General features: G+C 39.6%; 1 protein-coding gene and 1 long non-coding RNA gene across 2 annotated transcripts; both read right to left on the bottom strand.

The window, feature by feature from the left end:
• Positions 1–5,093: 5,093 nt before the first annotated feature.
• Positions 5,094–7,145, bottom strand: LOC139147752 (transcription factor SOX-1-like). Its single transcript, XM_070718946.1, has 3 exons — positions 6,862–7,145; positions 6,106–6,324; positions 5,094–5,614 (listed from the first exon to the last, which is right to left on the bottom strand). Exons 2-3 carry the CDS (start codon positions 6,292–6,294, stop codon positions 5,561–5,563), a joined length of 243 nt encoding a protein of 80 aa, XP_070575047.1. The 5' UTR covers positions 6,295–6,324; positions 6,862–7,145; the 3' UTR covers positions 5,094–5,560.
• A 2,307-nt stretch (positions 7,146–9,452) lies between these two features.
• LOC139147751 (uncharacterized) lies at positions 9,453–11,791 on the bottom strand. Its single transcript, XR_011555794.1, has 3 exons — positions 11,634–11,791; positions 10,888–11,094; positions 9,453–9,975 (listed from the first exon to the last, which is right to left on the bottom strand). It is a non-coding gene; the product is annotated as an uncharacterized lncRNA (long non-coding RNA).
• Between the last annotated feature and the right edge of the window lie 497 nt (positions 11,792–12,288).

Here is a 12,288-nt window from a genome sequence, read left to right as displayed (position 1 = left end):
GAGTTCTGGTCTTGCAATAATGAGCATGCCCCTGTTTCTATCTGATGAACTTCATGTGTCGGCTCGTCGATATTAAAAGTCCATTAGAGGAAAGGGAACATTGGCAGGAGGGGTAAGGAAGGGGGCGGGAAGAGGAGTTAAGCGAATGCGTTGTTCCATAATGTTTCAGTGATGTTACTGAATTCTAATCATCGTGCGTATTGACCAATCAGAGACAAAAGTGCGGTCCCTTGACACCACCGTGACAAATTTTGTACGATGAGCAGTGTTAGCTAATGGGAGATATTTTTGCAACTCGCTTCGTTTACTTCCGAATGTTTAACCCCAAAACGCCCTTAGATCAGACCATAAATATTGGGAAAATATGCACAGCGCACATTTCTTACTTCATGATATGCTTTGACTTGATCATTTTGCAGTTTTTATTGCATTTAAAAGAGCTATCTTACCGGCAACAATAGTTTCAAAATTGTCAAGACTTTGAATGTTGAATACCTCTAAGAAATTCCGGGACTTTTTGATAACTTTATGATCAGCATTTCAAAGTTGATGATGGAATATATATACTCAACTCATTAACCCGAAAAGTTCATATCACCGCGCATATATCATCCCCCCCCCCCCGATAAACTGTTTCTCACGCTGATAATCATGAATAAATTACGAAACCCAGTATCACACCCAACTTCCATAAAGAAATGGACGCTACACTATCACTCGTTTAGCTTGCATTTTTAATATCGAGCTGTGAACAATTAGAAATGAAAAATATGTAGACGGCATGTTAGTTATAACTTGAATAATATCACAATGTTACATGTATATAAATATTGTACCATTGCAAGTAGGACACTTTATCTTCTTTTGATGAACAACGCTATAACAAGTGCCAGATTTTCAGTCGAGTGCATACAGTAGAATACACACGTTGAAAATTGGGTTTGCGGCTAAGATTTATAAAATAGAAGTGATGATTCATAAGATTTTTGTTCTGCTCCCCCCCCCCTTTTTTCGCTTTATACTCTTAAATCATTAGTGAACACTATCTTACGTCATTGCTGCAAATTTAAAATGTAATGTAAGCCATTGACAACACTCTAATAGTCGAGTATATTCTGAATCAATCCATCTTCAGGTCAGGTCGGTATCGAGGTGTATTATTGAAAACGTTGTTCATTGTCGCTATGGACTCTGTAATCTTTTCCGTCCAAGAGGTGGTTCTTCCGGGGCAAGGACCTGAAAGTTACAAAACAGTTTGGTTTATTAGAAGAAACTGAAGGTCAAAATGGGTGAGGGCATATACGAAAGTGGAAAGTAACTTAAATCACAGATAATTCGTATTTAGTAGAGTCGTTCATAATATTGTAGAGAGACTAAGTTTGATGACTGAAGGCTTCCTCTACAAGTGTCAAGGACATTTCCTGGCGTAGTATTAAAATTGGCAAGTACAAAACAATTCTTGGCCCTTTTGATGTACATATGAATAGCTCTATGGGGTTTATTTTCAAAGAAAGTTTGAAAAAGTCCACAGGGCAAAATCTGACACAAACCAAGGCGTTGTCTGACCACGCGACTAGTTTTGTTATATTATATGTCAATCATCTAGCGATTCAATTGAGTTTTGAAAAGGAAATGGAATAATTCCGATTGTTGTTCTATTCTGCATGTCTGTTATAGATAATTTGCCTCCATGGATTTCATTGCCGTAGTGATATATGAACCCGTACTCTATGTTCTTGCATTCCGACGCCGCCTCCACCGCCACCGCCACCGCCTCCACCGCCACCGCCTCCACCGCCACCTCCTCCACCGCCACTGCCGCCGTGGGGACAGCGTCTTCGTCCCCACCACCAAGCATTTGTATCGCGTACAACGAACTCGGACGCGATCAAGAGAATAATGAGTGTGACAACCAAAGTCTTCATGGTTGGCGGGGTGCCAGAACTATTTTCTCTCTACATAACGATAAATATACACAAGGGAAAGTGTTAGATAACAGACACTCCATTGGTGGTGGTTGGACAAAATCAAAATATATTTCTGTAACTTGTGAAGGCATGATATCATAAAACCTACACTAGTATAAATACCATATTTTGAAAATTGGCTTTCGAATATTTGCAACAGCTCGTAATTTTCAAAACACCCTCACTAACAGAGTAGTTAAAAACATCGTCTGTAATCTCCTAACTTTTCAAAAGGGTTAGTTTGAGTTATTGATCTATATTTCTCATAATGTTGTTCTAGACTATGCTTACTCGTGAAACACTGTGTTTTTCGCCGAGTCAAATTACTTTTCTAAAAACTGTTGCTCATTTCCTGATGTGACTTCTGTTGGTTAGTGCCTCTTAAATGTAGGCTTACGTTCTTGTTCACGATCTCCCAGCCGTGCACTCCGTTTTCGACACATCACTTTTAAAAAAGAATGAACCAGGAATTCAGTGTTCTACGTACAGGTTAAATCTGAGCGAAGTATGTATGGCATATTGTTACCTTTTTCACTGCGAGAAAGTTGTAAAATCTTCGAAACTAATCCAGCCAATTGGTAACACTGAAGACAGCCGTGGATAAGCAGTGGTATGCTGAGGTGCAGATTTACTTTAACTGGTGTGCAATCTCGGAGTATCACGTTGGATTTTTTTCTTCAATCATCCACTGACCTTACATGTAATTGTATTGACAACTTCGTTCACTGGTATAAGAATATTGCTCAACTATCTTGCCATGCAAAGGTTCCGATGCAAATAGCTGACTTAAGGATGAATTAATATTGGTTTCGTCTTAACGATATCAATTCATGACTTTTTAGGACACAATAACAAACGGCGTGGTTGATCGTCAGCTCAAAGCCCCTTACATGGTAACGGAGCAACCAGCGGACAACAAAGCTGTCTGTGGGATTTTATTGGCGAAGGTTTCTGCCTGTGCACAGACAAATCAACTTCTCTACGGTACATGTTTGATGCTTTGTTGAAAATTACGACAGCACTCGTATTCGGAATGACAAACATTAACCCCGGAATTCTGTGTAATGACGATGTCTACCAAAGAAGCAGAATAACCTCTTGAATACAATAAGGGGCCGTCGATAATAAAAGCTGACGCACGACAAACGTAATTCTTTCGGGTTTTTTTTTTTTGGGGGGGTGGTAAAAGCTCATTTCGTTTTGTGTGAGTCAAAATCGCATAAGGATTTTCTATTGTTTGCGAAGTGCGACTTTGCAGCGAGAACGCAAAACTACCTCCGCGTTCATCGAGAACAATAACCACAAAATACGGAGACAGAAGAGACAACGAAAAGACATGAATGTGAAATAAAAACTTCTATGCTTTTTCAACGTGAAACATGTATGTGAAACACATTTTCCTACGTGCGAAATACATTAAAATGTTCTGTCTTAAAAAGTGAAACGCGTAAAGTGGAGGGTTATTAATCAATGTGCCCTTCCAACGAAAACCGGGTCTGAAGTTTCTCTCTTGCCTTCAAACCTCTGCATTCTCTACTTATTCAATACAGAACTATTCCATGTTAAGGTAGAATGTGTCTCGGGGACATATATTCAGATTCTCAATTTTTTTTACACTTTTCACAGTCTTAGTTAGACGGAAACCAAAAAGGTGATTATTTGCCCCTCAGACTTAACAAAGGCCCGGGGATGGTGGCCATTTGGAATTTCAAATTACGGTACATCTTAGGTAAGTTGTATCTCTAGGATCAAACTTGGCATGGTTACTCCTGACTTGTAGTCTTTATTTGATAAAATAATGGTTGAAACTTTCACTGTGCAAAGTTTGAGCAGAAGTTCGAACGCTTTGAAGGCACATACCGGTACTACCTTTAACAGGTCCGGCAGTGAAGGGTCCGCGCTTATCATTTGCAGTGATCTGTACACTATGTAGCAAAGATCGATGCGCTGATGTTTTTGAGAACTTTGCTATCCAAAACTTGAAATAGCAAGTTCTGATTAAGGTCATTCCACGAAGATTTTTTACTTTTTGCTATGCTTGACCTTGAGGAATTATGTGTCAATCTGAAAAGATGCGTTCAACATTTGCGAAAGACGGACCTGTTTTTAAAGCCCGGCAGATCAAATACTTAAAAACAGACACCATTGTGTTTATCAAATCGGGACAATCAAAATAAAGTAATCACTTGAAAGTACAAAAAATGTTGTTGATATAGTTTTGTAGATTACGTCTACGACCAGCATCTGTGAAAATCTGATTATTTGCGGACCTTCTGGCCTTTGTCAACTTACAACCCCCTACTCATTTCAATATATGCTGCAGGACATTGTCCATGTCAATGAAATACATAGAAAACGGTTGGCTGTCTTTTTGCATACGTTACTCACAGTTTACGAAAGGTGACTTGCACCATCACGGTACAGGGGAGTTCTGGTCTTGCAATAATGAGCATGCCCCTGTTTCTATCTGATGAACTTCATGTGTCGGCTCGTCCATATTAAAAGTCCATTAGAGGACAGGGAACATTGGCAGGAGGGGTAAGGAAGGGGGCGGGAAGAGGAGTTAAACGAATGCGTTGTTCCATAATGTTTCAGTGATGTTACTGAATTCTAATCATCGTGCGTATTGACCAATCAGAAACCTGCGGTCCCTTGACAGCACCGTGACAAATTTTGTACGATGAGCAGTGTTAGCTAATGGGAGATATTTTTGCAGCTCGCTTCGTTTACTTCCGAATGTTTAACCCCAAAACGCCCTTAGATCAAACCATAATTATTGGGAAAATATGCACAGCGCACATTTGTTACTTCATAATATGGTTAGACTTGATCATTTTGCCGTTTTTATTGCATTTAAAAGAGCTATCTTATCGGCAACAATAGTTTCAAAATTGTCAAGACTTTGAATGTTGAATATCTTTAAGAAATTCCGGGACTTTTTGATAACTTTATGATCAGCATTTCAAAGTTGATGATGGAATACTGAACTCATTAACCCGAAAAGTTCATATCACCGCGCATATATCATCCCCCCGATAAACTGTTTCTCACGCTGATAATCATGAATAAATTACGAAACCCAGTATCACACCCAACTTCCATAAAGAAATGGACGCTACACTATCACTCGTTTAGCTTGCATTTTTAATATCGTGCTGTGAACAATTAGAAATGAAAAATATGTAGACGGCATGTTAGTTATAACTTGAATAATATCACAATGTTACATGTATATAAACAATGTACCATTGCAAGTAGGACGCTTTAGCTTCTTTCGATGAACAACGCCATAACAAGTCCCAGATTTTCAGTCGAGTGCATACAGTAGAATACACACGTTGAAAATTGGGTTTGCGGCTAAGATTTATAAAATAGAAGTGATGATTCATAAGATTTTTGTTCTGCTTCCCCCCCCCTTTTTTTCGCTTTATACTCTTAAATCATTAGTGAACACAATCTTACATCATTGCTGCAAATGTAAAATGTAATGTAAGCCATTGACAACACTCTAATAGTCGAGTATATTCTGAATCAATCCATCTTCAGGTCCGGTCGGCATGGAGGTGTATTATAAAAAACGTTGTTCATTGTCGCTATGGACTCTGTAATCTTTTCCCTCCAAGGGGTGGTTCTTCCGGGGCTCGGACCTGAAATTTACAAAACAGTTTGGTTTATTAGAAGAAACTGAAGGTCAAAATGGGTGAGGGCATATACGAAAGTGGAAAGTAACTTAAATCACAGATAATTCGTATTTAGTAGAGTCGTTCATAATATTGTAGAGAGACTAAGTTTGATGACTGAAGGCGTCCTCTACAAGTGTCAAGGACATTTCCTGGCGTAGTATTAAAATTGGCAAGTACAAAACAATTCTTGGCCCTTTTGATGTACACATGAATAGCTCTATGGGGTTTATTTTCAAAGAAAGTTTGAAAAAGTCCACAGGGCAAAATCTGACACAAACCAAGGCGTTGTCTGACCACGCGACTAGTTTGTTATATTTATATGTCAATCATCTAGCGATTCAATTGAGTTTTGAAAAGGAAATGGAATAATTCCGATTGTTGTTCTATTCTGCATGTCTGTTATAGATAATTTGCCTCCATGGATTTCATTGCCGTAGTGATATATGAACCCGTACTCTATGTTCTTGCATTCCGACGCCGCCTCCACCGCCACCGCCACCGCCTCCACCGCCACCGCCACCTCCTCCACCGCCACTGCCGCCGTGGGGACAGCGTCTTCGTCCCCACCACCAAGCATTTGTATCGCGTACAACGAACTCGGACGCGATCAAGAGAATAATGAGTGTGACAACCAAAGTCTTCATGGTTGGCGGGGTGCCAGAACTATTTTCTCTCTACATAACGATAAATATACACAAGGGAAAGTGTTAGATAACAGACACTCCATTGGTGGTGGTTGGACAAAATCAAAATATATTTCTGTAACTTGTGAAGGCATGATATCATAAAACCTACACTAGTATAAATACCATATTTTGAAAATTGGCTTTCGAATATTTGCAACAGCTCGTAATTTTCAAAACACCCTCACTAACAGAGTAGTTAAAAACATCGTCTGTAATCTCCTAACTTTTCAAAAGGGTTAGTTTGAGTTATTGATCTATATTTCTCATAATGTTGTTCTAGACTATGCTTACTCGTGAAACACTGTGTTTTTCGCCGAGTCAAATTACTTTTCTAAAAACTGTTGCTCATTTCCTGATGTGACTTCTGTTGGTTAGTGCCTCTTAAATGTAGGCTTACGTTCTTGTTCACGATCTCCCAGCCGTGCACTCCGTTTCGACACATCACTTTTAAAAAAGAATGAACCAGGAATTCAGTGTTCTACGTACAGGTTAAATCTGAGCGAAGTATGTATGGCATATTGTTACCTTTTTCACTGCGAGAAAGTTGTAAAATCTTCGAAACTAATCCAGCCAATTGGTAACACTGAAGACAGCCGTGGATAAGCAGTGGTATGCTGAGGTGCAGATTTACTTTAACTGGTGTGCAATCTCGGAGTATCACGACGGATTTTTTTTCTCAATCATCCACTGACCTTACATGTAATTGTATTGACAACTTCGTTCACTGGTATAAGAATATTGCTCAACTATCTTGCCATGCAAAGGTTCCGATGCAAATAGCTGACTTAAGGATGAATTAATATTGGTTTCGTCTTAACGATATCAATTCATGACTTTTTAGGACACAATAACAAACGGCGTGGTTGATCGTCAGCTCAAAGCCCCTTACATGGTAACGGAGCAACCAGCGGACAACAAAGCTGTCTGTGGGATTTTATTGGCGAAGGTTTCTGCCTGTGCACAGACAAATCAACTTCTCTACGGTACATGTTTGATGCTTTGTTGAAAATTACGACAGCACTCGTATTCGGAATGACAAACATTAACCCCGGAATTCTGTGTAATGACGATGTCTACCAAAGAAGCAGAATAACCTCTTGAATACAATAAGGGGCCGTCGATAGTAAAAGCTGACGCACGACAAACGTAATTCTTTCGTTTTGGGGGGGGGGGGTGGTAAAAGCTCATTTCGTTTTGTGTGAGTCAAAATCGCATAAGGATTTTCTATTGTTTGCGAAGTGCGACTTTCCAGCGAGAACGCAAAACTACCTCCACGTTCATCGAGAACAATAACCACAAAATACGGAGACAGAAGAGACAACGAAAAGACATGAATGTGAAATAAAAACTTCTATGCTTTTTCAACGTGAAACATGTATGTGAAACACATTTTCCTACGTGCGAAATACATTACAATGTTCTGTCTTAAAAATTGAAACACGTAAAGTGGAGGGTTATTAATCAATGTGCCCTTCCAACGAAAACCGGGTCTGAAGTTTCTCTCTTGCCTTCAAAACGATGCGTTCTCTACTTATTCACTACAGAACTATTCCATGTTAGGGTAGAATGTGTCTCGGGGACATTTTTCAGATTCTCAATTTTTTTACTATTTTCACCGTCTTAGTTAGACGGAAACCAGAAGGGTGATTATTTGCCCCTCTGACTTAACAAAGGCCCAGGGATGGTGGCCATTTGGAATTTCAAATTACGGTACACCTTAGGTAAGTTGTATCTCTAGGATCAAACTTGGCATGGTTACTCCTGACTTGTAGTCTTTATTTGATAAAATAATGGTTGAAACTTTCACTGTGCAAAGTTTGAGCAGAAGTTCGAACGCTTTGAAGGCACATACCGGTACTACCTTTAACAGGTCCGGCAGTGAAGGGTCCGCGCTTATCATTTGCAGTGATCTGTACACTATGTAGCAAAGATCGATGCGCTGATGTTTTTGAGAACTTTGCTATCCAAAACTTGAAATAGCAAGTTCTGATTAAGGTCATTCCACGAAGATTTTTTACTTTTTGCTATGCTTGACCTTGAGGAATTATGTGTCAATCTGAAAAGATGCGTTCAACATTTGCGAAAGACGGACCTCTTTTTAAAGGCCGGCAGATCAAGTACTTAAAAACAGACACCACTGTGTTTATCAAATCGGGACAATCAAAATAAAGTAATCACTTGAAAGTACAAAAATGTTGTTGATATAGTTTTGTAGATTACGTCTACGACCAGCATCTGTGAAAATCTGATTATTTGCGGACCTTCTGGCCTTTGTCAACTTACAACCCCCTACTCATTTCAATATATGCTGCAGGACATTGTCCATGTCAATGAAATACATAGAAAACGGTTGGCTGTCTTTTTGCATACGTTACTCACAGTTTACGAAAGGTGACTTGCACCATCACGGTACAGGGGAGTTCTGGTCTTGCAATAATGAGCATGCCCCTGTTTCTATCTGATGAACTTCATGTGTCGGCTCGTCCATATTAAAAGTCCATTAGAGGACAGGGAACATTGGCAGGAGGGGTAAGGAAGGGGGCGGGAAGAGGAGTTAAACGAATGCGTTGTTCCATAATGTTTCAGTGATGTTACTGAATTCTAATCATCGTGCGTATTGACCAATCAGAAACCTGCGGTCCCTTGACAGCACCGTGACAAATTTTGTACGATGAGCAGTGTTAGCTAATGGGAGATATTTTTGCAGCTCGCTTCGTTTACTTCCGAATGTTTAACCCCAAAACGCCCTTAGATCAAACCATAATTATTGGGAAAATATGCACAGCGCACATTTGTTACTTCATAATATGGTTAGACTTGATCATTTTGCCGTTTTTATTGCATTTAAAAGAGCTATCTTATCGGCAACAATAGTTTCAAAATTGTCAAGACTTTGAATGTTGAATATCTTTAAGAAATTCCGGGACTTTTTGATAACTTTATGATCAGCATTTCAAAGTTGATGATGGAATACTGAACTCATTAACCCGAAAAGTTCATATCACCGCGCATATATCATCCCCCCGATAAACTGTTTCTCACGCTGATAATCATGAATAAATTACGAAACCCAGTATCACACCAAATTCCATAAAGAAATGGACGCTACACTATCACTCGTTTAGCTTGCATTTTTAATATCGTGCTGTGAACAATTAGAAATGAAAAATATGTAGACGGCATGTTAGTTATAACTTGAATAATATCACAATGTTATATGTATATAAACAATGTACCATTGCAAGTAGGACGCTTTAGCTTCTTTCGATGAACAACGCCATAACAAGTCCCAGATTTTCAGTCGAGTGCATACAGTAGAATACACACGTTGAAAATTGGGTTTGCGGCTAAGATTTATAAAATAGAAGTGATGATTCATAAGATTTTTGTTCTGCTTCCCCCCCCCCTTTTTTTTCGCTTTATACTCTTAAATCATTAGTGAACACAATCTTACATCATTGCTGCAAATGTATAATGTAATGTAAACCATTGACAACACTCTAATAGTCTAGTATATTCTGAATCAATCCATCTTCAGGTCCGGTCGGCATGGAGGTGTATTATTAAAAACGTTGTTCATTGTCGCTATGGACTCTGTAATCTTTTCCCTCCAAGGGGTGGTTCTTCCGAGGTTAAGACCTGAAATTTAGAAAACAGTTTGGTTTATTAGAAGAAACTGAAGGTCAAAATGGGTGAGGGCATATACGAAAGTGGAAAGTAACGTAAATCACAGATAATTCGTATTTAGTAGAGTCGTTCATAATATTGTAGAGAGACTAAGTTTGATGACTGAAGGCTTCCTCTACAAGTGTCAAGGATATTTCCTGGTGTAGTATTAAAATTGGCTGGTACAAAACAATTCTTGGCCCTTTTGATGTACACATGAATAGCTCTATGGGGTTTATTTTCAAAGAAAGTTTGAAAAAGTCCACAGGGCAAAATCTGACACAAACCAAGGCGTTGTCTGACCACGCGACTAGTTTTGTTATATTACTGTGAATTGCTTTGAAGCATTGGCATTAGACGAACTAGACATATTGTCTAAATCGAGGTGTTGCAAACACTGTCAGGTGCAATTAAAAGCTAAGCGGGTAACATGATTCGATCAATAAAAAATCAACTCTGCAAAAGTTGAACATTGTTTAGCAGGAGGTCAGACGTAGTCTAAACAAAACCACCACATATGTCTAAGCACTGTCCAAGTCTTATCACTTGCTTTCAGGTGTAGTTGTTTTGACTACATCTGACCTGCTGCGGACAATGTTTCAACTTTGGCAGAGTTGATTTCTCTGTGGTCGACTGGAATTACTATACTGCTCAGCTGATAATTACACCTGACAGTATTGGCAACACCTCAATTTAGACTATGTGTCTAGTTCGTCTAATGCCAATGCTCCAAAGCAATTCACAGTAATATGTCAATGATCTAGCGATTCAATTGAGTTTTGAAAAGGAAATGGAATAATTCCGATTGTTGTTCTATTCTGCATGTCTGTTATAGATAATTTGCCTCCATGGATTTCATTGCCGTAGTGATATATGAAACCGTACTCTATGTTCTTGCATTTCGACGCCGCCTCCACCGCCACCGCCTCCACCGCCACCTCCTCCACCGCCACTGCCGCCGTGGCGACAGCATCTTCGTCCCACCCACCAAGACTTATCGCGTCGTGCAACGACCTCGGACGCGATCAGGAGAATAATGAGTGTGACAACCAAAGTCTTCATGGTTGGCGGGGTGCCAGAACTATTTTCTCTCTACATAACGATAAATATACACAAGGGAAAGTGTTAGATAACAGACACTCCATTGGTGGTGGTTGGACAAAATCAAAATATATTTCTGTAACTTGTGAAGGCATGATATCATAAAACCTACACTAGTATAAATACCATATTTTGAAAATTGGCTTTCGAATATTTGCAACAGCTCGTAATTTTCAAAACACCCTCACTAACAGAGTAGTTAAAAACATCGTCTGTAATCTCCTAAGTTTTCAAAAGGGTTAGTTTGGGTTATTGATCTATATTTCTCATAATGTTGTTCTAGACTATGCTTACTCGTGAAACACTGTGTTTTTCGCCAAGTCAAATTACTTTTCTAAAAACTGTGGCTCATTTCCTGATGTGACTTCTATTAGTTAGTGCCTCTTAAATGTAGGCTTACGTTCTTGTTCACGATCTCCCAGCCGTGCACTCCGTTTTCGACACATCACTTTTAAAAAAGAATGAACCAGGAATTCAGTGTTCTACGTACAGGTTAAATCTGAGCGAAGTATGTATGGCAATATTGTTACCTTTTTCACTGCGAGAAAGTTGTAAAATCTTCGAAACTAATCCAGCCAATTGGTAACACTGAAGACAGCCGTGGATAAGCAGTGGTATGCTGAGGTGCAGATTATGACAGAACCCCACGGCTAGAGAGTGCAAGCATTCCGTACTGGGGGTATTTGCACGAGTTGCTGGAGGTGTATTCTTGCGCCAGTCCTCGCACGAGCGATAGCGAGTGCGAGGGCAGCAAGAATACACCTCCAGCACGAGTGCAAATACCCCCAGTACGGAATGCTTGCACTCTCTAGCCGTGGGGTTCTGTTATTATTACATATGTTTTAATTTTACTTTGAGAATAAACCGAAAAATAAATCTGAAACCGCCTGTAAAAACGAAAGATATGCGACCGCACAACCTAACCATGGAGGTAATAGGAGCTACCTCCATGACCTAACCCAGCAGAGTTCTGCGGAATGATATTCATTGTTTACGCTGTTTTGTGAAGAGGCGCCACTACGATGATGTCATTGACTTTTCATTGGCTAGGAGTCCTGCATTCCCACTTTTGATCAAAGCTGTTTACTTATTTACAGGTCACAAGGTCAAGTATTAGCTCACCCAGTAAGAGTGACAAAAGGCAGGGTTAGGTACCGTTCAGTTTTTACGGCCGGGGGGCCGGAA

Source organism: Ptychodera flava, chromosome 13 (assembly GCF_041260155.1).
Source record: "Ptychodera flava strain L36383 chromosome 13, AS_Pfla_20210202, whole genome shotgun sequence".
NCBI lineage: Eukaryota > Metazoa > Hemichordata > Enteropneusta > Ptychoderidae > Ptychodera > Ptychodera flava.
Note: the sequence above shows the minus strand (reverse complement) of the source record. Positions and strands in the feature narration are given on the sequence as shown.

Bases quoted from the DNA above. Each gene is read 5' to 3' on its own strand.
- LOC139147752 (XM_070718946.1), bottom strand. From the start codon at position 6,294: ATGAAGACTTTGGTTGTCACACTCATTATTCTCTTGATCGCGTCCGAG. The intron at 5,615-6,105 runs GTACGGGTTCAT...TGTAAATTTCAG, and splicing joins TCGGAATGCAAGAACATAGA to GTCCGAGCCCCGGAAGAACC.